The sequence below is a fragment of the Brassica napus genome, chromosome C6 (assembly GCF_020379485.1).
Source record: "Brassica napus cultivar Da-Ae chromosome C6, Da-Ae, whole genome shotgun sequence".
Classification (NCBI taxonomy): domain Eukaryota; kingdom Viridiplantae; phylum Streptophyta; class Magnoliopsida; order Brassicales; family Brassicaceae; genus Brassica; species Brassica napus.
Window position 1 is genome coordinate 8,196,539 of NC_063449.1, and position 27,674 is coordinate 8,224,212.

General features: G+C 39.5%; 1 protein-coding gene and 1 long non-coding RNA gene across 2 annotated transcripts; one reads left to right on the plus strand and one right to left on the minus strand.

The window, feature by feature from the left end:
• Positions 1 to 12,080: 12,080 nt before the first annotated feature.
• On the minus strand, positions 12,081 to 13,719 carry LOC106405385. The gene is made up of 4 exons (XR_001281340.3): positions 13,148 to 13,719; positions 12,707 to 13,080; positions 12,438 to 12,608; positions 12,081 to 12,357 (listed from the first exon to the last, which is right to left on the minus strand). It is a non-coding gene; the product is annotated as an uncharacterized LOC106405385 (long non-coding RNA).
• A 1,418-nt stretch (positions 13,720 to 15,137) lies between these two features.
• On the plus strand, positions 15,138 to 17,111 carry LOC125588312. Its single transcript, XM_048759599.1, has one exon. The coding sequence runs from the start codon at positions 15,138 to 15,140 to the stop codon at positions 17,109 to 17,111; it is 1,974 nt and encodes a 657-aa protein (XP_048615556.1).
• The last annotated feature ends 10,563 nt before the right edge of the window (positions 17,112 to 27,674 follow it).

The window sequence follows — 27,674 nt, forward strand, 5'->3', positions numbered from 1 at the left end:
TCAGCGCCTGAGTGCACAAAATTAATAAATAGGGGGATAACGGATCTCCCTGTCGTAAGCCTCTGTGTTGCACAATGAGACCTCGTGGGTGTCCATTTAGGAGGATCCTATATTGAACCGACGATATACACTCCATCATTAATTTAATCCAATGTTGGTGGAAGCCCATCTTCTGCAGAAGTGCTTTAATAAATTCCCATTCTATCCTATCATACGCTTTACTCATATCCGTTTTAACCGCCATATACTTCCCTTGACATGCCTTATTAGTCCGCAATCCATGAAACATTTCCTGGGCTATAAGGATATTATCAGAGATCAACCGACCAGCCACAAATGCCGATTGAGTCTCTGAGACTAGAGAGGGTAAATAGATTTTCAACCGCTGACATAAAACCTTTGAAATTATTTTATATCCTACATTACATAGACTGATAGGCCTTAATTCCGTCATCCTTGTAGGTCGTTCTGTCTTTAGAATCATACATATATGAGTAATGTTTAACCTTGGATCAATTTCCCCCGTCACCAAAAAATTGTTCACCATCTCCACCAGATCACTCTTAATAATATGCCATGAGTGTTGAAAGAAAAGAGCTGTCATGCCATCCGGGCCTGGCGCTTTTTCTGGATGCATCATGAATAGCGCCTACCTAACCTCATCCTCCGTCGCCATTCGCAATAACCGTTGGTTCATCTGAGGAGTAATCCCTGGTACTATCTCAGATAGAAAATCGTCAAACTCTGATGGAGAGGTGGTACTAAATAGTTCTTCAAAGTAATCTACTGCTATTTTCTCTACTCCATTATCCTCCGTAATCCAATTTCCTGCTGCATCATGGAGTCTGACAATCCTATTATGTACCCTCCGTTGCTTAGTGAGAGCATGATAGAATTTCGTGTTGAGATCCCCCGATGAATACCACATATTTCTACTTTTCTGATGCCAATACTCCTCTTCGTTCTTATATGCCTCTTGTAGCTTCCTAAATGGATCACGTTGTCATGTGACAAAGATGTTGAGATTATCTCGTGTGAGTGACTACATGTCTGAGCCGGTACTCTATGTAACTAGTGGGCCTGAATTAGTTGCCAAGTATCAGTTTTTTTGTCGATCACCCTTCACAATAGATGAAACCACTTACCTTCAAGAAGGAGTAAGTGAAGAACAACATCGCCAAGCTATAAGAGGTTCGGTTCTTTGACTATAATATTTTACTTTTAAAAATAATAGAAACTATATTATTAGCAATAACCGTTTGTTTTGTATATAATTTGCAAGACTTGGTTGGGGGACTTCCAATCGTGTGTAGCCACCATATTTTGGAGTTAATGTTCAACGAACCACAACTCCTCCTCGTCTACCGTGTTGCTCTTGAGATTGAGATGGTCTATGGTATACCCAACGATGATGAAGAAAATGAAGATCCCGCTCAGTTTCTGAACTTAACCGGCGAGGAACATATCTCAATGGATGAAGGTGTTACAATTCCTCCAGAAGATCCAGCCAACTACGATCCTAACATCGAAGGTATGGAGAGAGTTAACATTTAACAAAAAAAAAATTCAAGAGTAACGTTGTTCAGGATATTAAGATTGCGGAAAATAAGTACATTTTAGTTATTTACCATTAATTTAGATTAGATTGTTGAAATATAACATAAACTAGACTCTGATCTGCGCTGGTCTCGGGTATGAATTTTTATTTTTTAATTATTTATTTTATTAAATGATGTATTTGTAATATTCGTTCATATTATATTCATTAAGTAAATATATTTTTTTTACATCTTAAACTATCTATTTTTTTACGAATGTGTGATATCATATAAAAAATATAAAAAAATGAGTATAGAGTTAATTAGATAATTTTAAGAAAAGAAATTTTTCTTTCGTGTACGATATCATATAAATAATGATCCGCCAGTTAACAAAAATCATGATTATTTTATGTCTAATTTTTTTTTATTTTGACTATTTTCTTAAAACTATATTAAATTTAACATATTTTAATTAGAATATTTTTAATACCTTTACCTTTTTATTTGAAATGCAACTCAATATTTTTTTAACAATTATAACAAAATATTTAAAAAATATTTTTAGAATTTTTTTGAAAAATATGAAAATTACATTTTAAATTAAAATTATCCTAAAATATGATAAATTTTGATGTAAACGAAAACTCAAATCAAAAATAATGATATTCAATGATAATAACAATTTTAATTGATTATTTTTTTAAAAATATATTTACAAAAATATTGTTTGAAAGAAAATTCATTTATCTTTCAAATATAAAATGAAAATATTATAAGTAAATAATAAAATGTATAAATAAAAACCATAAATTTAGCAAATGACAACTGAGTTATATTATGCTAAAATTTTATTTCTAACAATTTATCAAATTACAAATGAGTTATGAGCAAATAATACCATATAATTTTTAAAAACATAGCCATTCTTAAATATTTTTTGAATAAATAATTATTTTTAAATTTAATCAACTGAAAATAATATACGTACAATTGTGTGAGTCAAATTCTAGTTTTATTGATGCATGTTATATATTAGTGCTGCATGTTTTAGGTAACATTTTAATGGTGCACGTTTTAAAAAATCTCAATTATTAAAATTATGCACGTAAGGATAACTCATAAGTTTTTTTGGTTGATTAAATGACATTATTTATTTAAGGATATTTCATTAAGGTAACTGAAAAAGACAAACAATAATATATGAAGTTTAAATTTATTTAAGCATATTTCATTAATGTAACTGAAGAGACAAGTAATAAATTAATAAGTTTTATTCGTTTTAGGATATTTCATAAATGCAACTGAAAAAGACAAGCAAAAAAAATAGGAAGTTTAATTAATGAAGTAAGAACATTTTCAAATGGATACTTCTCTTTTAATAATATAGATGGTAAATACTAAAACTAAGATGTATGTATTTTATAACGTTATTGGAATTTCCTATATACAGTTATCAAAGTAACCAACTAATTATTTTTCTGACTTTGCTAGTGCTCTACGGGGAACCTAGACTATTGAGCAGCTGGAAAATGCATTCATTGACCAATCAACTCCTTTGGATGTGCAACCTCTTAACGTCTGGAGATACAGCACGCATGAAGACGCATACTGGGATGGTATGATGGACAATGAAACTGGTTATGAGGTCTATCTTTCTCAGTCACCACACCCAACTGAAGGAGTTCTTGGTCTCCAACTTGCCCCAAATAAAAGGGTTTCCGCGCCCCAACCAGCTACAATTATCATTATTGACGATAATGATGGTTCTTACACTGGGTCTTCAGACGGAGTAAACGATAACGACAACGTCACAAGCGCACCTCCACCAGAAGACATGGAACCCTTTTCAACGGTCGTGATAGGTGATATTTCAATCGTATTAACATTACGAAGTTAACAACCTTAACGTCAAATATTCTCACTAATTGTGACATAATAATACATATAGGTGTGTCTTCCGCAGCAGTTTCCAAACAAAACACCTCGTCCACCCACGAGGTTGTCGTCGCCACGGATCCAGCTGTCACTGCAACCAATACCGAACCCTGCCTTGATTTAAGCCTTGGAATAGGATTTGACAAAAACAGCACGGGTGTGTTGTAAAACTGGACCGGATAGAGCAGGATCGCAGCTAATAATTTGAGAAATAGTGTAATAAATGGAACACCGGATTTAACGTGGAAAACCCCAAAGAGTAAAAAACCACGGACAAGGTAGAAGAATTTATTTCGAGAAAAATAATAGGAGTTACAACCTCTCAATTATAACGGAAAAATCAATTAATAATTTTCTCGTTATAATAGGAGAAAATACCCAAACTCTCTAAATAATTTTCTCTCAACCCGATCCCAAATACCCGTAAGAGATTATAGAATTTTTTTTTTCTCTCTCTCTCTCTCACGTTCTTCTTCTTCTTCACTTCTCTTTGTGATTTTGATTTTGGGATGCTTCTGAACAATGAGAGATATCATGTATTTATAGGAGAGCTTACGAGAGTTTGGTGAGAAGTTGTTGTTGACAAAGTGGCCAAGCCTTTCCTTTTTGACTTTGCTATCACTATGTCTCCACGTAACAACTCTTTCACCGTCCATCACCGTCAACATTTAACATGTGATCTTTAACAATCTCCCACCTGAAGATTTGATTGAGGATCAATCGGATCTTCACACCATTCTTTCTACCTTGTCATTCCATGTTGCTTACGTCTCCTTCAGGCCACAAAAGGATCGACACCAAATAAACTTGTCAGTAGTGACTGCTTTCGTCATAAAATCTGCTACGTTTTCTTTTGTATGAATCTTCTGCATATCCACTGTGCCCTCTTCCACTTTCTCACGAACGAAGTGATACTGGACTCGTATGTGTTTGGTTTTTGAATGAAAGGCTGGATTCCTTGCAAGATGCACGGCACTCTGGCTGTAACAAAAAAGAGAAATTTGCTCTTGTTTGTGCCCGAGTTCCTCCATTACCATCTTCAGCCACATCGCCTCTTTACTAGCTTGTGTAGCTGCTACATACTCTGCTTCAGTTGTCGATGTAACCACAATTGACTGTAGTTTTGAAACCCAACTTACAGCTCCGCTAGCGAGTGCAAACACATAACCGGTTGTGGATTTGCTTTTATCTAGATCGTCTGCATAATCTGAATCAACATAGCCTCTGACAACAAAGTCTGATCCTCCATAACATAATGCAACATCCGAGGTTACTTTAATGTACCGTAAAATCCTTTTTACGGCATTCCAATGCTCTTTACCAGGATTCGCCATGTACCGACTTACTACTCCCACTGCTTGTGCAATGTCTGGTCGTGTACAAATCATTGCGAACATTAAGCTCCCCACTGCTGATGCATACGGTACTCGAGACATTTCCATCCTTCCTTCTTCGCTGCTAGGACTCATACCGGAGGATAACTTGAAATTAATAGGAAGTGGGGTAGAGATTGGCTTACAATCTTGCATGTTGAACCTCCGCAAGATTTTCTTCAAATAATTCTTCTGTGACAGCCAAATCTTCCTATTATTTCTGTCTCGGTGAATTTGCATCCCTAGAATCTTGTTTGCTGGTCCCAAGTCCTTCATCTCGAATTCCCTAGCCAACTGTGCCTTCAGTTCATTGATACGATCATTGTTGGGGCCTGCTATCAACATGTCGTCTACATATAACAGCAGAGTAATGAACTCTGTTTCACTAAACCTCTTGAAATATGCACAAGGGTCTGCATGAAGTCTGCTATATCCAAGGCTCATGATGAAGGAATCAAATCTCTTGTACCAACATCTTGGCGCCTGCTTTAGACCGTACAGAGATTTGTTTAACCTGCAAACCAAGTTCTCCTTTTCTTTTTCTTCAAAACCTTCTGGTTGGAGCATATAAATTTCTTCCTCAAGATCTCCATGAAGAAACGCCGTTTTCACATCAAGTTGCTCTAGATGTAAGTCAAATGTAGCGCACATTGCCAATAGTATCCGAACTGTTGTAAGTCGAACCACAGGTGAAAAAATTTCATTGAAGTCAATGCCTTCTTTCTGAGCATATCCTTTCACCACCAATCTAGGACGATACCGCTCCACTTGGTCATCACCATTTCGCTTGATCTTATAGACCCATTTGTTTCCAATGGCTTTTCTTCCTTGCGGTAATGGTACGAGCTCCCAAGTTTTATTTTTATGTAGAGCTTCAATTTCTTCTTGCATTGCTTCCATCCACTGAGAAACATCTGGACTGCTCATTGCTTCTTGGAGATTTGATGGCTCTCCGTCCTCAGTTAAAAGACAATATGCAACGTTGAAGTTCAGATCATAATCCTCGTGCTAAGCTGGTGTAGTTCTTACACGTTTTCCTTTACCAAGTTCTTCTTCCAACTCGGCAGGTTCGGCTTCCTCGTGTTCTGGTGTTGCTCCAGAAGAATTATCCTTTTCCACTTGTACTGCTACAGTCTCTGACCTTTCTTTTGAACTGCTTCTTTCTTCTTCGATCTTCTTATCTTCTGTGAAGATAACATCTCTGCTGATTATAACCTTGTGGGCAGTGGGATCCCACAGGCGATACCCCTTTACTCCATCAGCATATCCCAAGAACACACACTTTCTAGACTTTGGATCTAGCTTTGTAGTTTCTTGGTTATTGTACATTACATACATTGGACTCCCAAATATATGGAGGTCTGAATAGTCGACGGGCTTTCCTGTCCACATCTCCATCGGTGTTTTCAACTCAATTGCAGTTGATGGCGACCGATTTATCACATAACAGGCGGTGTTGACTGCTTCTGCCCAAATTTCTTCTCTAAGCTTGCAGCTCCCAACATTGCTCTTGTTCTTTCTAACAGAGTCCTGTTCATCCGCTCTGCCACTCCATTTTGTTGAGGAGTGTATGATGTAGTGAACTGCCTTTTGATGCCCTCTACTTTACAGAATTGGCTAAATACATCACCAGTGTATTCACCTCCATTATCTGTCCTCAAACACTTGATCTTCTTCTCAGATTCAAGTTCCACCCGTGCTTTGAAAACTTTGAAAACTGAAAACACATTTGGCTTACTCTTGAAAGGATACACCCAACATCTCCTGGAGTAGTCATCGATGAAGGACACAAAGTACTTCGCTCCTCCTAGTGATATAACTGGTGCTTGCCACACATCAGAGTGAATCAATTCTAGAATAACTTTACTTCTAGAATTTGACGTGCTAAACTTCAACCGATGCTGCTTGCTTGTCACACAATGCTCACAAAAGGATAGTGATACCTTTGTGAGACCCGGAAGTAACTTCTTCTCTGCAAGAATTTTCATGCCTTGTTCAGACATATGCCCAAGTTTCTGATGCCACACCGTAGTAGCTTTCTCACTGGAACTGCTTGAAGCAACGAATGCTTCTGATTCTGACAGAGTTTCTCCTCTTAGCATGTATAACTTCGCAGCTATCTTCTCTCCTTTCATAAGCACAAGTGCTCCTCTAATTACTTTTAGAGTACCATTTTGAACTTCAACTTTGCAACCAAGATCATCAAGTTGCCCCACAGATAGTAAATTCTTTTTCAGGCCTTCCACGTGTCGCACCTCATGAATAGTACAAACTGTACCATCATACATCTTCAGTTGAATGGATCCAGTGCCAATAATCTTAAGTTCATGATCATTGCAACTGTACACAGATCCTCCTGAGATAGGTTCATAATGATGGAACCATTCTCTTCTAGAGGTCATGTGATATGTAGCTCCTGAGTCGAACAACTATATATCAGCGAACCTTCTTCTATTTTCGCTTGAAATTGCTGCTTCACAACATAGCGCGATTCCATTATCTTAAGTGTTTGCGACATTTCCTTGAGGGTTGGAATTCCTTAATTCCCAACAATCCTTCTTCAAGTGACCCTTCTTGCCACAGTGGTAGCATTTAAAAGTCTTCTTACTTCTTGACTTTGATCTACCATGTTTGTGACTCCCACTTGAGCCATGTTCCATTGATCTCCCTCTCATCACCGTCAATGCCTCTATTTGAGAATTTTCCCGTCTGTCTTCCTTACTTTTGCGCCGACTTTCTTCTTCTAAAACCGCAGCTGCAACATCGTCAAAGACTAGACTGTCGGTGGAGACATTATTTGTTAAGTTGATGATGAGTTGATCATATGAATCTGGTAGACTTTGAAGTAGAAGCTCAGCACGTTCCTGCGATTCTACTTTATAACTCAACAAAGTGAGTTGAGAAAATAAAGTATTCAAGGTGTTGATGTGCTCCGTCACTGAAGTAGATTCTCCCATTCGAAGGGTATAAAGCTTCCTCTTGAGGAAAATTTTATTGTGCAGTGATTTGGCCTCGTACAATTTTGCAAGGTGATCCCATATCTCCTTTGCAGTTTTCTTCTCCTCTATGCTTGACAACACTCCATCTGCAAGGGCAAGATGAAGATTTGCCATAGCATTCCCATCCATCTCGTTCCATTTATCATCATCTGTGTATGTAGCCGGTCTTGCACTAATGGCCGCTAAACAACCATCTTTTCTCAAGATAGCCTTCATCTTCAACTTCCACAGCGCAAAGTTACTGCCTTTGAATTTTTCGATCTCAAATTTTGCCGCCATTGCTTCTTCCAGAACCTATGCTCTGATACCACTTGTTGTAAAACTGGACCGGATAGAGCAGGATCGCAGCTAATAATTTGAGAAATAGTGTAATAAATGGAACACCGGATTTAACGTGGAAAACCCCAAAGGGTAAAAACCACGGACAAGGTAGAAGAATTTATTACGAGAAAAATAATAGGAGTTACAACCTCTCAATTATAACGGAGAAATCGATTAATAATTTTCTCGTTATAATAGGAGAAAATACCCAAACTCTCTAAATAATTTTCTCTCAACCCGATCTCAAATACCCGTAAGAGATTATAGAATTTTTTTTTTTCTCTCTCTCTCTCACGTTCTTCTTCTTCTTCACTTCTCTTTGTGATTTTGATTTTGGGATGCTTCTGAACAATAAGAGATATCATGTATTTATAAGAGAGCTTACGAGAGTTTGGTGAGAAGTTGTTGTTGACAGTGGCCAAGCCTTTCCTTTTTGACTTTGCTATCACTATGTCTCCACGTAACAACTCTTTCACCGTCCATCACCGTCAACATTTAACATGTGATCTTTAACACGGTGCTGTTCCTCTCATTGATCTGGATGACTCGTCTTCTGAAGCTGAAGAGGGAAGCGGTGGGTTTGATCCCCTCTTTTAAACCTAAAGCTTCTTTTGAAATAAAAGTAACATAAATAACTGCTAGCTTTGTATGTGAAATATGTGGCTGCGGGGAGATCCTTTTTGTGTTTTCTGAAACCCTAATGATGCATAATATGTTCTCGGCACCTTGTAATGTGAAATATTAATGTCAAAAATATTAATTTAATATCGTAATTAGCTTCGTACTAATGGACCATCCGAAACCAAATTTGTAGGAAACGGAACAAACAAATCAGATGAACTATTTGAGGGAAAGATATTTACAAGTAGAGCTGAATTAAAACAACACATGGCATTATACGCATTGCGACATAAATTCCGGTTTAAAAACTCCCGTTCGTCGACCGAAGGAATGGTACTTCGTTGCATAAGTTTAACATGCAACTAGAGAGTCTATGCAATAAAAATGAAGAACGTAGACAAGTACGAAATTCGGAAAATGATATTGGAACATACATGTTCAGTGGACGATCGAACAGGTACTAACATCAATTCATACAATGCTCGGGTCCGAAAATAAAATTTGTGTTCGGTTATAAAATGCAGATAATTATATATATATATATATATACATATATATATTTCTTTAAATAGTTTTTCATATACCGCATTTCCTTATTATGCCTACATATGGGTAAATGGTTTTGTTTTCCCGAACAAATGGTAAAATAACGCAAATTTGGAAAGTAAATGGATTATGTAACATATGCATAGACATTGGAAAAATGACTTGGTTTCCATGCAACTGTTAAATTAGTAGATATTATATAAGGTGTACTTTCTATTTTTTCCACTTATGGTGACTCTAAGCGCAGAATACGAAGAACAATCGACACATTCTGTCATTGGGGAGATGATAAAGGCAAGATTTGCAGGTAAGGGCCCACGGCCAAATGAGATAATTCAAGTCATGCTGAGTGATCACAATATTAGAATTTCCTGTTGGAAAGCTTGGCGGTCACGAGAAGTTGCCCTCCAATATGCAAAAGGGTCGTTTAATACGTCTTATAAATTACTTCCAGAGTACCTGCATAAACTCGTTCTAGCAAATCCTGGCACAATAGCAGAAATTCATACAGTATACCAAGATGGAGTTGGTCATAGATTCAAATACATGTTTCTTGCCCTTGGTGCATGTATTACCGGTTTCAAGCAAATGTGTAATGTTATGATCATCGATGGCACACATCTTAGAGGTAAATATGCCGGTTACTTATTAACAGCTTCATCCCAAGATGGCAATTACCAAGTATTTCCAATAGTTGTGGCCATAGTTGATGGTGAAAACGACAACGCATGGGAGTGGTTTTTAAAATTGCTTTCGCAGTTCATCCCCAACGATGACGATCTCGTTTTTGTATCAGACAGACACTCTTCCATATACAATGGAATTTCTAAGGAACATATCGTTATACTGCATCATATATAATATTTTACTACAAATTTTTAATCCATGGCTAATAAGTGAATAACTTATTTTTACCGGTTTTGGAAAAGTGAATACAACATATTTGTCAATGATATAAATGTAAATATACGTGTAGGTCTACCCAGCAGCAAAACATTGTGCCTTCATTTTACACCTGCAGCGCAACATCACGACTCATTTCAAAAACAAGCACCTTAGTTACTTGGTGGGGAAAGCAGCAAAGGCATTTCAACTCGGTGAATTTTACAACGCTTTCAACGAAATCAAAATCATTAATGCTTCCTGTGCAGAATACCTTATGGGTATGGGTTTTGAGCACTGGGCACGAGCTCATTTCTCTGGAAATCGCTACAACATAATGACAAGCAACGTTGCTGAAACATGGAATTCAGTTCTTCGAGAAGCAAGGGAGTATCCTATAGTGTCTTTGTTGGAGTTTATCAGATCCAAACTCATGGATTGGTATGCCGAACGACGTAATTTACATTGGAGGGAAATGGAAGATTAACTCCACGGGTGAAAGATATTATGGAAGCCAACTTTGACCAAAGCGGTGGCCTGCTTGTAAGCCGGATTAACAATGATGAGTACGAGGTTAAAGAGAAGAATGGTTCATCATTCTACGTTAACCTAGACACAAAATCTTGTAGCTGTTACTCATTCCAGATGCTCCTCATACCTTGCCCCCATGCAATAGCTGCAGCAATCAAAGAAAACGTTAGTATTGAATCTCTTGTTTCTGATTTTTACACTTAGAAAACGCTTGCAGCTGGATATGCAGAAGATATAGTACCCATAAGATCCGAAGTCAATACCTGTGGAATTACCATAGATGGTCAAAACGAACCATTACAAATATTCCCTCCGGCAAGTAGACGACCTCCGGGTAAACCTCGTAAGAGCAGGATATTGTCAACCGGGGAAATACGGGTAAGCAATAGATATTTAAATTTTTTAAAATATTATATTATAGTTAACATCAAATTTCCTTTTGACAGATGAAATCTCCAAGAAGAAGACATCTATGTAGCCGTTGCAAAGGGAAGGGACATAACAAAGCAACATGCAAAGTTGTGATATAAAAAAAGTTGTAAGAAGTCGGAGGAGGCTCTTCTCGGATGATGAAGGTGTTTGATATGCATGGTGGACTGTCAAAGACAGAATAAACTTTAACATGTGAATGTAAAATATTTTATCCATGTTAGGACTGAGGCATGTTGTACTATTTCCCGAGAATGTGAGATAAATAAGAAGCCACTTCCCTAATGTTATCATGATCACAAATAGTTTGATGTTTTTAGTTTGCTTCATTAACAAGTCATACACGGCAAAATGGTAATGGTACAAAAGCAAGGAAATATAATTTAACAAATCCAATCTATATATAGAAAAAAGAAAAACAAACTCTTTCAACTCACAAGAGCTACATCCGGATATGCTAAGCAAATGCCACACAATTTAATAAAAAAATTGGTACTAGTTAGGGAGAACTATTTCACCATTTGTGACACTTTGAAATTAACACTACACATGATCCATAATCCAAAAACCATACAACTTAACCCCTAAAATCAAAACAATAAATCCCCAACACTATGATCTTAAACCAACCGCCCTCAACTCCCAAAAAAATTAAGAGATTAATTTTATACACAACTATCCAACAAAGCAAAACATAAGTTCATGTCATTTGAAACCTTCCCATCTATAGAGAACTCATATGAGAGATCTACCTACAATAACTTGTTTCTTATACAACTTTTCTCGGACTTTTAATTCTTTTCATTTAAAACCTCCCAACTATAGCGAACTTGTAAAACGTTGAAAGTACAATTACTGGTTTGTTATACACATTTGTTAGTACCCAATAGCATGCCATAATATTAAAAAAGTTAAACGATTCATATTACACATACATAGAAAATAAGTGTTGTCCAGTACAAGGAACACATGAAACATAATAAACACAAACAACCAACATTTTAATCCGCACATGCATAGAATAATACAACAGACTACATTTATTCAGATAACATAGCTTAAACGAGAAGCAAGTTCAACTTTGAGAGGACACTCAATGCCTTATTCTTGGAGACTTTGACCAACAACGTTCAACCAGATGAGTTCACGCATCGGATCCAGATGGAGAAGAACCAGATTCTATAAAAAAAAATAATGTATGTTATCTACAATTCATATAAACTAACTTAAACAATTGTAAAATTTGTATTCAATCGAACCTTCTTTTGCAACTGGAGCAGCGGAACCACTGCCAGATGCACCATTTCCACAGCGATCCTGTTTAGCCTTTTCAATTTCAAGATGGGCTCTGTAGATTCCTACAAGCTCTTGCTCGTTAAAAATCTCCTCGAGAACCTTCTTGCTTGCAACAAGTTCACGGTCATCTAGACCTACAACCGGATTTCATTTTTTTAATAAATATACTAGTCAATGTTCTATATCTAAGTAATTTAATTATAAATGTAACCACTGAACACAAATGTTGCACCTCCAATTGAGAAAGTTGTTTTGGTCAGAAACTGGTAATATGCAACATCTTCAGGACCCGATGATACGCAGTACCAAGAAAGGAAGACGCATCATTGCTTCCACTTCCGAAGTTTTAGTGATCGTTGTCGGCGGCGTTCGAGTTCCCTCAGGTTCAAGCATCCACTCAGGTGGGTGATAAGCTAGTGACAAGGGAGTCTCAGGTTTCAAATTATAACGGTCACGGATGATAGTCTCTAAACCTTCAAACGTCTCTGTCGGTTTGATTAACACCCTATAGCCAAGGTCACTTGGCTTCCTCTGGAAAATCCAATACCCATCATCATTACGGCGCCAAGCTCCACAGAATAAACGCACAGGTGATGGTGTGGACATCTGAAAAATATTTGTTCAATTAGTGTTCAGCTGTCAAAACAACAAAATGAAAATGTAATTTTGGTACCTTCGTTGCTATGGTCGCTGTGAGGTTATGGAAGGTAATTTGAATTGCAGAATTATTTATAGACCACAAAAAGCAAACAAAATTAAAGATAAGATCAAGCAAACTCCTTACATCCAAATAAAAAACTATATAGGTCGTCAGTCTAATATAGCTATGATGATGAGATTCGAGTTCTGAGTCACCCGACACGATATGATGCAAAAGTTATGAAATGCCAAGATCATTTCCATACACGTGCCTGACTTGAAGAGACGTATCATCTCCACTATTCCATTTCGTTCCAAAAATATTATATAAAGGATTATTTAGGAAGTAAGTGTTGATTTGTTGTATACATTAGATGTTATATCTTTCAGCATTGTTGATTCTATAACGAACACGACCGATAATTATAGTAAGAACAATAAAGCTGGTTATGGTAAGATGAAATCAAAGGCCTTACACTATAAAGATGGTTCTAAAAATTTTTATCGCGACAGAGAAAACATTAGGTGGCATCATACTTCGCGTTACCTAAGAAAACTTTTTTTTTTCAAAACAAACATATTTTACAAGCTAAAATTGCAAGTAGGCCAAACGAAGACGATAGAAATTATAAATGCACTAAAAAAACCAAAGGAGTGACAAATAAGGTACGTAGAGCTGATAAAGCTCGGATAGAATCTGACAACAAGAGGTGAACGTGAAAGACAGTTCTAAAGTTATATAAACTTTAAATTAGTAAAATAACAACAATAATCATGATCTAGAGCTTCTCCTTGAACTCATACGCCAATATCGCAGCCCTTTTTCCTTCATCTGTTAGAACTTCAGTTTTCATACTCTTGCACGCTTCAATGCCATAAACAGCATGGGTGGCCATTAAGATGAGAGACATTAGGCAAGAATCAGATCTTTTTGATATCTGGGCGACATATTTTGGCCTTGAAACATCAAAACACTGGATCACTGGATCTTCTCCTATATCTTGACATGCAAATCGAGCTAGATAGGGTAACATCTGTATGACAGGACTTATATATTTCTCTATTGAAGCATCCTTATGCAGAGACGTTGCACAATCAAGAATTTTGATGTGCCCATATCCAGCATCAAAGCAAATACCAACCCAATGTTTATTCCCAACATTGAATGGAAAGTAATACCTTGTTGGGTGGTGCTTTGGATCATCTTTTGTCGGAAAAACATCCCTCAATACAGTCGGGAAATTATACTCCTCTTTATTAGTACTCTTACGGAACTTGGGATAGTTCCTAATAATTGCGGATACAATTTTTGTTTCGAGAAATTCAGCACTTCGTGGACCATGGGGAGGAATCTGACTAAGGATACCAGAACATATCACTCTGACAAGAATATCAACAATCTGGTGTAAGCTCAAGAACTTGGAGCTTGATAGGTTGCTGCTGTGGTGGACTTTTGGTTCGTGTACATGTGTTACACATGGAGAGTAATGTGTGACACATGCTTCGGAGAATAAAAAGAAAACGTCAAGATGCGATGATGTGTCATATTTCCATATGCTTGGTTGACGAAATAAGCATTAAAGGAATGTTCTTAGATCACGAATTGGAATATTTGGTGATGCTAAAATATAGGAAATATTATATTAGATAATAGGAAAATATTATTTAATATATATGGTGGCTTTACCTAAGATTAGGGTTAGAGCTTTCACGTTGTAATTCTCAGAGAGAAACACAAAGGGTTTTGGGGTTTCATAGCTGAGTGAATTGGTAGACTTGATCAACAGGTGTTGAGTCAAGCAAGTTGGGTTTGTTAGAAATCGATCCGTGTCGAGTTGTGTAATTCGGATCAAACAAATCTGTAAGAGATTGTGTAAAGGATTTCTAATAAAAGATATACGAGTTCTTGGAATTACTTTGTGCCTTGTGTTTTCGTTGTATCTCGATTCTACAATTGGTATCAGAGCAGGACATCTAAACGAAGAAGAGTTCTTCGAACCAAGGTGAGATCCTGAGAAGAGAATATGGCGATTTTGGCAAATAATATGTTGTTGCTGAATGATGTGAATTATGGGTACTGGAAAGTGAGAATGAGAGCAAACTTACGTGGAGCTGATGAAGATATTTGGACAGTTGTTCAATCTGGATGGGAAGAACCATGTGTGATGCAAGAAGATGGCTTGAAGACACTTAAACCGAAGACAAAGTGGACTGCAGCAGAGAAAAAACTTTCAAGGTTTAATGCGAAAGCACTGGATACAATCTTCAGTTCTGTAGATGGAAAGCAATTTGAGCTTATACAGGGATGTGAATCAGCTAAGGAGGCTTGGGATATACTACAAAATGCTTTTGAGGGTACTGCGAAAGTTAGGAGGATAAGATTGGATTTGCTTGCATCACAGTTTGAAGACATAAGGATGACTGATGATGAGAAGATAGGAGATTTCAGTGCAAAGCTTAGCTCCATAGCCAATGAATCACAAGTTTTAGGTAAAAAATACGAAGATGCGAAATTGGTGAAGAAGTTTTTGCGATGTTTGCCTACTAAGTTTGCAGCACATAAAGCAGCAATAAACTTGACGATGAACACTGATGAACTCAAGTTTGCTGAGGTAGTAGGGATATTGAAGGCTGAGGAGATGGAACTGGAATCTAAGTTTTCAAAACCTGCTCAAGACTCTACAGTTACAGTTGATGAAGACATCCAAAGAGCTCAAAAACATGAAGAATCTATTCACCTGATGATTCAGAAACTTGAAGAAACCATGAATCTCTTGTATAAGATGTTCAACGACAGACTGCCTAAAGAAGAAGGAAAAAATAAAATGCAGGGAGCGGTGTGTTTTAACTGTCATGGTATTGGACATGTCAAAACAGATTGTCCATCATTCAAGAGAAACGAAATCAAGTGCAATGGATGTAATGGTTATGGGCACATAAAATCAGATTGTGTGAACACAAAGAAGATGAAGATGAGGAGAATTTGCAATGATAAAAAGCCAGAAAGAAAAGAAGATGCTCTAAATTTCGTGGCTCTTCATGGAGCTATGGGGTCTGAAAAAGACATCACTAAAAGTGAATTTCGTGCGTCGTGTGTGTCACACACCAACTCCGATGTGTCACATAGTGATGCAGAAAGTGATATAAATGTGGATCTTCTAGCTGAGTATCAGGTTTTGTTTGGTCAATTTGCTAAACTCAGTGAAGAAAATATTCAGCTTATCAAAGATACAATAATGCTGAAAGCAAAAGTGAACATTCTAGAGTTGGAAACCAACAATAAATCTGAGACTAGAGTGTCAAAAGAAGAGAAGGAGTCTGATCCACATAGTTCACAGAAGAAAATCTCTGAGCAGGCCTACAATCTAAAGAGTATGGAGACTAAATATGATCAGACGAAACAACTATTGAATGAGGAACGCGAGAAAAGTCAGCTGCTGCAAAGAGAACTCAGTGAAAATTACAAAAAGTTAAGGATGCTGAACAGAGGATCAGAAACTTTAGATCAGATATTATCAGTTGGACAACCTCCAAAGGTGAATTGGGGCTTAGGATACAAGGGTGCTGCTCCAAAAGATCAAGCTATTCCACTCGATGTTATCAAGTTTGTAAAAGGTACTCCATCTAACCCCGAAAGTAGCTCGAAAGCTGAGAAAAGACATACATCTACACCTGTGGAAAAAGAACCTAATGCTCAGACAAAACTACACTCTCCAAAGCCTGCAATAACTAGGAGGAATGGTTGTTTGTTTTGTGGGAATCATGGTCATAAGGTTGATTTCTGTTATTCTCGAAGACACCAGATTGAGCGAGCTTGGAGGATGAACCTTTGTTATGTAGAACCTAGAAGGTATGGATATGTATGGATAGCTAAGAAAGATCTGTATCCCAAATTTACGAAAGGTGTGTCACACGAGCATACCAATGTGTCATACACTCGAATGGTTGATCAATATACTGAACTTGAAGAACCAGTTCGATGGCGTAGAAGGAGTTGATGGTTTTGATGGTCCAACAAGTATAATGCAGTTTTTCACAGAGTTTTCCACTCAAGCAGGGGGAGATGGTACTTGATTCAGGGGGAGTTAGATGTTAGATGTTATTGAGCAATATATATATGTAATGAGAAAAACATATAATAAAATCATAACATTTAGCTTCAGTTAATTTGAACTTACCTTAGCAGAATAATTGCGTGTTCTCTCAACAATGAAGAGGATTTCTTTCACCGATACGGCTATTCCGGAAACATTGACCACACTGATACAACAATGTAGTAATAGTATAAAACAAAAACCATTTGTTGCCAAACTGGAGAAATGAATTTTTTTAAAAAAATTACAAAATACTTACGACTTCCTGTTTAGATTTGATGACAGTTTCTCAAACTTCCTTTCCATATCAGACATATCATCCAATAAAAAAAATGAACTTCTGAGATTCTCTCAACCGCGACAGTAAATGAGGACCACATTGGTATGTTTCTACAAGCCCTGATGGAACCGTCTTCTGCCTCTTGCTCTTTCGAGATAATTGGCTTTCTTCTATGTTGTCAGCTACATTAATGGCAGGCACAAGATCCTCTAATTCATCCTCTGCTGCCAAAACATTAACTACACCCTGACTCTGTTCTTCCTGAGTAAGACCAAGCGAGAATGAAGGTTCGTCGGCGAGATTTAGTGCTTGCCTTTTATGTAACTCCTTCGTAATAACCATGAATAATAATTAATATACAAAGTTTAAAATTGTACAACAGTCTCACCATTGTAACTAAATTTAAATAATCTTACCAAACTTTGTTGGAAAGAACTTTGCCTTGCACGATTCTCGCTGTTAGCTGATTGCGCACAGTTCTCAGGTACCGGAGTAGCACAATCATATCCGGATCCAACATTACCCTTCTTCGTTGGAGTTAGATTCTCATCCTAATTGATTAACAGAACATGGAGAAATAAATGACTACATAAACAACATGTGTTCCAAAACAAAGGTCCGACCTAGAAATAGAGTAAAACTTATTACCTGACTCATCGGAGTCGACCGTGGTGGAGTAGAGTACTCACTAAGATTTTGTAAAACATTTCTGATAGTGACTGCATTTAGATCAGCTACGGGAGTTGTATGGTTTTCTGGACCAGAAACGTCATTCGGAACTGGCGTGGGAACATATTGGGGCACTTCGTGGGCACCAAGGTAATCTTTGCACAATGCAGAAACCAAATCCTTAACACAGTTAATCATGTCCTCCTTAAACTTGACCAACACGGACTCAACTTGTCTAACAACTCTCCCCTTTATTTCATCCATCCTAAAACATGCGCCCTTTTGGTTATTCTCCAGAAAATTAAACTGAGGTTTGATTTTCTCTATCACAATAGCAGCAATATAAGAAGGATCACTGCCATCAACATTAGACTGCGAATTTTTTGATTTCTTTGACTTTGTAGATCCTTTTGAAGATTATCGCATACACTCAACATCAATGTTTCTCATCCCACCATGAAAAGAATCGTAATTATAATTAATTTTACAGTTGATGCCCTCAACCAGGTTGTCTACTCTCGAATCTTGCTCTTCGTCAGAATAAACTAAGTTTCCAGCATCAATAGGTTGCAAAGGTTCGTCATCAAGGATGCTATGAACAATAACCTAAACACAGAAAATATTGAAATCCTTATTTATTTCCAATTACTGTAAAGAATCAAAAATTATATTTCCCATTAGTGTTCAATATATTCAACTAGTAAAAGTAAGATTAATAACAGTACGAAAATCACTTAGATCACTTCTCTTGTCTACACTTCGGGCGTGGGCGGTGTTAACTTGAAGAAAGAAATGTAACCAAAGGAGGAGTTGATTTGAGTTTGGGTCTTGTGCAAGAATAGGACAAGTCTTCCAGAGATTGTTTGATAGGCTTCAGGAGTGTTATAGAAAGGCTTCAGAGGAGTCTAAGATACTATGAAGCTGGTGCAAAGATAGGGTCAAGTCCAGGAGGGACTTAGACACCATTTGGAGATAGTTGGGTGATGGTGCAAAAATAGGGCGAGGTACGGACAGGTGGTCCGTACCATCGACCGTACTTGTTCCGGATCAACCCGAAGTGAAGAAGTGCAAAGATAGGATACCGGTTCAGCAAGAAGAGAGGCGGCCTGAGTTGTAGCAGCTTGTGGACGTTTGTGGATAAGGCCAGGCTGTCATGAGCTGAAGTGAGCTGTAAAGTTAAAGGAGCATGGACCATGTATCTGGTCTGATACATGTGAAGGTTCATAGGAGCCTATAAGCAGCCAATCAGAAGCCAGCCCTTGCTTTGACCAGATTTGAATTAACCAATCAGACACCATCATCTATCATCCAATCACAAGACATCACACAGATTGCAAACTCACTCTCCATCCTAGCCATCCATTCATCTCAAGTTATTTCTATCCATTAGATTAAGGGTTTATGTAATTCCAAAGTGTAAAGCCTATATAAAGGCTATGTAGTGGCAATTTGTAACCATAAGGGAGTAAGGGGGAGTTCCCCTCTCCACTTCATGAATGATAAACTTGTTCTTGAATCTGAAACCCTAATCTCTAATCTCTTATTCTCCTAATCTCTCAGTATCTTAATCTTTGTTCCTAAGTCTCTTATTCTCCCATAAACACTCTCATCAATCTCTTTTTCTAAATCACCTAGAGCAAGCTCTCATCTTTCTCCATTGGAGTTTTACACACACACATACAACCAGAGAAGAGAACTCTACAAATCTCATATGGTATCAGAGCCAGGTTCATCTGAACTTTGTGTTGCTTCCGCCTAAGCTCACAGCTCCCTCCCATGCCATTTCAAGCTGATAAGAAGCTTCATGTTCAGTCCGGCTGTTCTACATCTTCAAGAAGAAGAAGTTCAATCCTAGACATCCAGAAGCTCTTCTCAGTCCAGCCTTACTCTCTCATGAACGCCCTTGAAGGAAGAAGGTCCCTGGAAGAAAAGGTTATGGAGTGGCCTTACTAACCTCTCCATGAAAACCAGTTCCAAGCGCCCCTTTCTCACTGTCCTAGAAGAAAGGTGATAGCTTTCAACATGGATCTGGTGTGGCGAGTTCAAACCATGAAGAAAGGTGGTGTCTATGACATGGTGAGTTGAAGAGGATGGTTCATGGAAGAAAAAGATGTTGGGATCGAAACCAACAGCTCAAAACTTGCCATGTACCATGGAGATTCAAGGAACAAACAAGTTCTTTGGCTGTAAGCTGGATCTCTTTCCCTCTTATACAAAACTTGAGTATATTGACTGGTTGTGATGTTGTGAAGTGTTTGAAAACCTGAGGATTGTTTAAAAGATTACTAAATGAAATAAAATGAATTTAGAATCTGTCCCAGGATGCTTAAAGAGCTTGGTTTCCTAGTAATCCTTACATCGTACTAGTTATACTAGGCTTACTAGCAGCAGTGTAAGCGCTTTGAAAAATGTCTAGTAACTTATCAGTATTACTAGGATTACTAGATATGTTAATATGCTTAGCTCCGGTTCATAATGATGCTTGTTATGATTGATTGAATCTGCTTGCATACATGGATTGAAACCGAATTGAAAGTTGTTGCATATAGTCTTGTGGCTGTCTTACATTGAAGCATTAGATTCATGTCTAAATTGCTGAGTAAAGAAGCTTAAAAATGCCTAAGTAGCTTGCATAAATCTGGAAAAGAAAGTGCTTGTGCTTAGAGAGGTTGTTTGCAAAGATAGAACTTGAAAATGACTTGTTTTAATCTGTTGCAATGCTTGTGAGATTGAGAATCAAACTTGATGATTAATCAAGGATTGATCCCAATACTCTTGTGTCTTATCTTTGCTGGAGTTTGAGTGGTGTTTCAGGTTCACAAGAAGTGTTCTTTGCTCACCACCTATCCAAGACAAGAGGAAGACTTGATCCATTGTGTGGAGCAATGGGAAGATACTTGTGTGTAGAAGCCGGTTTAAGAAGCGCAGGCCACGAGGTTGTTGAGCTCCTGGTTCAAGACACACAAGAAGAATACTTGATCCATTGTGTGGAGCAACGGGAAGGTGCTTGTGTGTAGAAGCCAGTTTAAGAAGCGCAGGCCACGAGGTTGTTGAGCTCCTGGTTCAAGACACACAAGAAGAAGAAGGTCATCACCTAAGTCATGAGGAAGGACGGTGATCTGAGGGTACTTGAAGCTGAAGGCAAAAGGGTGGATCAGTGATTTAAGCGCAACTGTTAGGGTGGTGTGCTCCTGGTCTTGAAGTTCATTGAGGCTCATTTCAAGCTTGAACCTATACTCAATTCAAGCTTGCGGTGGGGATTCAAATGAGCAACCTGAAGAGCCAAAGTTCAAGACTTGTTTCCTCCTTATCATTACAAGAGAATAATAAGATGAAGCCTATTGCCAACATTCTGTGGAGAAGTCCACAGTCTGCTCCAAAGAGGGTAGAGAGGATGTTGTGACCATGGAGAGATAAAGCCTATTGCCAACATTCTGTGGAGAAGTCCACAGCCTGCTCCAAAGAGGGTAGAGAGGATGTTGTGACAATGGAGAGATGAATCTTATTACCAACATTCTGTAGAGAAGTCCACACACTGCTCCAAAGAGGGTAGAGAGGATGTTGTGACAATGGAGAGATGAAGCCTATTGCCAACATTCTGTGGAGAAGTCTGCAGCCTGCTCCAAAGAGGGTAGAGAGGATGTTGTGACAATGGAGAGGTGACTTGCGGTTCTGTCCATGGTGGTTTAGTCACCATAGCCTACACATCAGATGAGTGTAGAGAAGACAGTAGACATGCAAGGAAGAGCATCACCAGGAGGGTGATGCAATTAAGACCAAGACCATTGCAATCTGATCATGGAGAAGTGGGGCTGTAAGCATCAAGTCGGAAGAAGATGGAGGTGTTCCCACAAGAATGATCATAGAGCTTAGTATGCGCTCACCTTCAAGCTTGGACCTTCCCTATACTCGGTCTCAAGCTTGAGGGGGAGTGTTGGTGAGCTTGCATGATACAAGGAGCTGTTAAGCTCAGCAAGTAAGGGATTCAAGTGACGAGCCAATCCAGTCACTCCTCACCAAAACAAAAGGGAAGTTTCCCTAAACTCAATTCAATTCATCATTTTCAAGTATTTAGTAATCTATTAGGAATACTAGTGTTACTAGACAGCAACATATCTAGTAATCTATCAGGAATACTAGTTTTACTAAAGACGGTCTGTCGAGAAAAAAAAAAAACTAAAGACGGTCTATAAGCATCATTTGAATTTGAATTGATTGAGTTATGTTACTTGATAAGTACTAATACACTTGTGGAAGAATGTATCAGGTAGCTTACTTGGAGATTCAATGGAGAGGATCAGGTCGCTCCTAGCCTTTCAAGATGGCATGAAGTCCGGTGAAAGGGGGAGACACTAAACCGGTTCTATAAAAGAGTCCAAGAAGGTGTGGTAAAGTGTGCGCAAAACTTGAAGTGTTGCTGCACCTGTTTAGGCCGTGATCTAGAGCTTCTTGTGTCCAACCACACTGGTTCTAGGGCACAAGAGCTCACTGGCCAATCCTTAGGCCTTGTTGGCTCTACTCTTTTTCCCTCATCAAGGTTTTGTCCCAAAGGGTTTTCCTTGGTGAGGTTTTTAATGAGGGAGTTCTTCAAGGTTCCAAGCTTGACTTAGGATCGCCTAGAGTCAAGCTTGAGGGGGAGTGTTAACTTGAAGAAAGAAATGGATCCAAAGGAGGAGTTGAGTTGAGTTTGAGTCTTGTGCAAGAATAGGGCAAGTCTTCCAGAGATTGTCTGATAGGCTTCAGGAGTGTTATAGAAGGGCTTCAGAGGAGTCTAAGATACTATGAAGCTGGTGCAAAGATAGGGTCAAGTCCAGAAGGGACTTAGACACCATTTGGAATTGTTGGGTGATGGTGCGAAAATAGGGCGAGGTACGGACAGGTGGTCCGTACCATCGACCGTACTTGTTCCGGATCAACCCGAAGTGAAGAACGGCAAAGATAGGGTGCTGGTTCAGCAAGAAGAGAGGTGACTTGAGCTGTAGCAACTTGTGGACGTTTGTGGATAAGGCCAGGCTGTCATGAGCTGAAGTGAGTGTTGGGGTCAAAAACGGTTACGACGAAGTTAACATTCAAAACGTCCGAAGAAGAAAATGAGAAACTTTCTTCGACAAATACTTTTTCGAAATAGATTCTTTCTTACGAAAAGCTTTGCGGAGGAAACACGAGACATCGAAAAAGGTCGCTACGCAGCGACCGAGCTCTTCCGAAACGTCGATACGGCATTAGTCCATGCATTCTCGTCTACCCTTCGATGCTATCTCCCGAAGACCGTAGCGAACCCATTTCATGTTTCCCGCCATTCTAAGTCATCGATCAAACTTTACCATAAAAACCCCGGAAAGTTCATTCTTTATCGAAAGAAGCTGTAATAAACGCTTCGAGTCAGAAGACGGCCCAAAGGGACCTAAGACATGACTCGAGGCCCAACTTATGATTTCTTAACAAACAGCCCGTAAGCCGCATGATGGTTTATGCTTGTTTCGCAAGGAAAGGTAAATGTCAAGTTTCCGCGGATAAATACGAAATTTTGAAGATAATTACGAAGATCGGAAAAAATGGAATATCTCAATTTTTGCACTATGACGGCTTAAGGGCAGAAGAGGAAAAGCGCAAACCGGCCTAGGAGCCAGTATATAAGGAGTCCTAGGTGAGAAGCATGGGGGAGACTTTTTACACAGCAAACTTAGCACTTAGAGCATTTAGGCAACTTTCCGTTTTTGTTATTTCGAGCTGCAACTCAATTAGGTTTAGCCGTCTTGGGGTTTTTAGAACTAGGAATCTCACCGACAGCTCTCGAGCCCAGGCTTATACCTTGTTGTAAACGCTCATACGCAAACTCGGAATAAAACTTCTCTTTACTCTCTTTTTACAATTTCTTATATTTTATCGTTGTTATCTTGTGTTTTGATTGCTTGGCGTATGGTATTAGCAGATATCAGGGACCTCTGGGAAATTAGGGTTTTCCTATTTTCTTAATTTAAATGGAAATCAAAAGTGTGAATTTCGGTTCCCACCATTTGGCGCTAGAAGGAGGGGGCTCTACGGATCAATCTAACCCGCAAAAGCCACTCAACGATCAGGAACGATATGCAAGACTCTACGTGCGCGAATGTCATCTCGTTCAAGGGGGAGCAACGGTTGATCGAGCCAAACCTCGAAACGACCTCCTTGTTATCGAGCTGACGATCCGAGATGTCGACGTCGCTAGGGTGCTAATCGACACCGGAAGTTCGGCCGATATCATCTTCAAGGATACTCTCGAAAAAAATGGGGATCGATCAATTCGAAATCGTGAAATACCCTAGCCCACTACTGGGATTATCGGGAGAAACAACCGTGGCCTACGGGTCGATTAAACTCGCGGTCAAAGCCGGAACCGTGACAAGAGTCACAGAGTTTCTAGTCGTTGACCATCCCGCATCTTACAACGTTATCATGGGAACCCCATGGTTGAATGCCATGCGTGCCATCCCATCAACGTACCATCTTTGCCTTAAGTTCCCAACCCCTAACGGAGTCGAGGTAATATGGGGAAACCCAAGAGTATCACAGGTGTGTTACGCCGCAGAACAAAAACGAAAAAGACCAGACCTCGAAACCACTCCTAGAAAAGCGGAGAAAAAGATCTCCAACAAGGATTCGCGAAGTCAAGATTCAGCGGAACTCTTCTGGCAGTCTCGTAACATCACGGCCCTAGAGGAAAAACGCAAGCCAACTTGTGAACCTGTGGTCACAGTCTGTCTCGACGAAGCATTTCCGGAACGATGCGTCGAGATCAGAGCCAATCTCCGTGAGCCTTTGAGGACAGAGCTCATAACCTGTCTAAAAAAGAACCTCAATACTTTCGCATGGGCCGCAGAAAATATGCCAGAGATCGACATTAACATAACGTGTCACGAATTAAATACCGATCCGACCTTCAAACCGGTCAAACAAAAAAGGCGGAAGCTAGGACCCGAACGGGCTTCCGCGGTAAACGACGAGGTCGAAAAATTGCTTAAAGTCGGGTCAATAACGGAAGTGAGGTATCCAGACTGGCTCGCTACCCTGTAGTAGTCAAAAAGCAAAACGGGAAATGGCGAGTTTGCATGGATTTTACTGACCTAAACAAGGCATGTCCAAAAGATAGTTTCCCTCTGCCATACATCGATCGATTAGTAGAAGCAACGGCGGGTAACGAACTTATGTCTTTCATGGACACTTTCTCAGGTTACAATCAAATTATGATGAACCCTGAAGATCACGAGAAGACTGCGTTCATTACCGATCGCGGAACCTATTGCTACAAGGTAATGCCCTTCAGCCTCAAAAATGCTGGAGCAACTTACCAACGACTCGTGAACCGTATGTTCTTCAAACAACTCGGTAAAACGATGGAGGTTTATATCGACGACATGCTCGTCAAATCCCTCCAAGCAAAGGATCACGTATCACATCTCGAGGAATGTTTAGCGCAGTTAAATTCCCATAACATGAAGCTCAACCCGACAAAATGCAGGTTTGCCGTGGCATCAGGGGAATTCCTCGGCTACTTAGTCACATTCTGCGGCGTCGAAGCTAATCCAAAACAGATCAACGCACTGATCGAATAATAAGCGGGAAGTCCAAAGGCTGACCGGTAGGGTCGCGGTACTTAACCAATTTATTTAACGATCAACGGACAAGTGCCTGCCCTTCTACGATGTCTTACGGGGAAATAAAAAATTCGAATGGACGGAGGAATGCGAAACATCCACGCTTACTGCGACTCCCAATTAGTGGCAAGTCAGTTCAGCGGAGAGTTCAACGGATGGACGCGTACCTCAAACTGGTCCAAAATCTAGCTCAAGAGTTTGACTGTTTTGCCCTTACGCGAATTCCCCGTTCCGAAAATGTCCAGGCAGAAGCTCTCACGGCCTTAGCATCAAGTTCTGACCCAGGACTTAAAAGAGTAATTCCGGTCGAGTTCAACGAACATCCGAGCATCGGACCACCAATCGTCGTCAACCTCATAGAAGGTCAAGATGACGAGGAAGAAGAAGTTACAATACAACCACAATCGGAGCAATCTGATTACGGCTGTGATATCCCATGGCTGCAGACAATTCGAGACTACATTGTCAACGGACACCTGCCCACCGAGAAATGGGCAGCCCGCAAAGTCCGAACACAGGCCGCGCGCTACGTAACAGTGGACGGCGAAATTTACAAATGGAGATTCTCCGGACCACTCATGACGTGCCTGGAAGGGGAAAAAGTAAGAAAAGTTATGGAGGAAGTACATTCTGGGTCCTGTGGCAACCATTCCGGTGGCAGATCGCTGACATTGAAAATCAAACGCCATGGATACTACTGGCCGACGATGATCGGAGATTGCGAGAAGTTCGCACGAAAATGCGAAAAATGCCAGAGGCATGCTCCAACCATCCGACAGCCAGCCGAAGTTCTCTCCTCCATCACATCGCCCTATCCCTTTATGCGTTGGGCCATGGATATCGTTGGACCCCTTCATAATTCAAAGCAAAAGCGTTTTCTTTTAGTCCTCACTGATTTCTTTTCAAAATGGGTAGAGGCAGATTCGTACGCGAGTATAAAAGATGTCCAAGTCGAAAGTTTCGTATGGAGAAACATCATCTGTAGGCATGGAGTTCCTTACGAGATCGTAACCGATAATGGATCTCAGTTTATCTCCACCCGGTTCGAGGCGTTCTGCAAAAAATGGAAGATACAACTTAACAAGTCGACGCCCAGGTATCCGCAGTGTAACGGACAAGCTGAAACGATTAATAAAACCATTCTCGACGGACAGAAGAAACGCTTAGAGGCCAAAAAAGGCAGGTGGGCCGACGAACTCGAGGGAGTCATCTGGTCCCACCGTACCACCCCGAGGCGAGCAACGGGAGAAACCCCTTTCGCTCTGGTGTACGGAACAGAATGCATGATTCCCGCAGAAGTAGAGTTCCCCGGTGTTCGAAGAAGATTTCTTCCCGAACGAGAGGAGCTCAATAACGTCATGCTCCTGGATGATCTCGATCCCATTAACAAGCGCCGAGATCGAGCGCTCATCCGAATCCAAAATTACCAACACGCAACCGCAAAGTATTATAATTCCAACGTACGGAATCGCAGATTTAATCAAGGAGATCTGGTCCTTCGCAAAGTCTTCCAAAACACCGCTGAACGAAATGCGGGAAAACTTGGAGCAAACTGGGAAGGACTCTCTAAAATCGAAAAAGTCGTCCGACCGGGCTCCTACGAAATAGCCAACAAGCAAGGCATAAAAATCCCAAGGACCTGGAATGCGATGCATCTAAAAAAATACTATCACTACACAAACCAACTCGCAATGACCAAACTACGAGACGGCTTGATCTAAATAAAGGAGTACGTAGGCAGTTTGTCGAAAGACAAATTCAGCTGTCCCCCCCTCATTAATAAAGGGGGGGGGGGAGAAGTGGATATGTATACTCGTATACCCTAAAATTCGAAAACATCTGACCACGCATTCGATGTTTCCAATATATCTTAACCAAGCAAAT

Excerpts from the sequence above, each read along its gene's own strand:
- LOC125588312 (XM_048759599.1), top strand. The coding sequence starts at position 15,138 with ATGGCGATTTTGGCAAATAATATGTTGTTGCTGAATGATGTGAATTAT.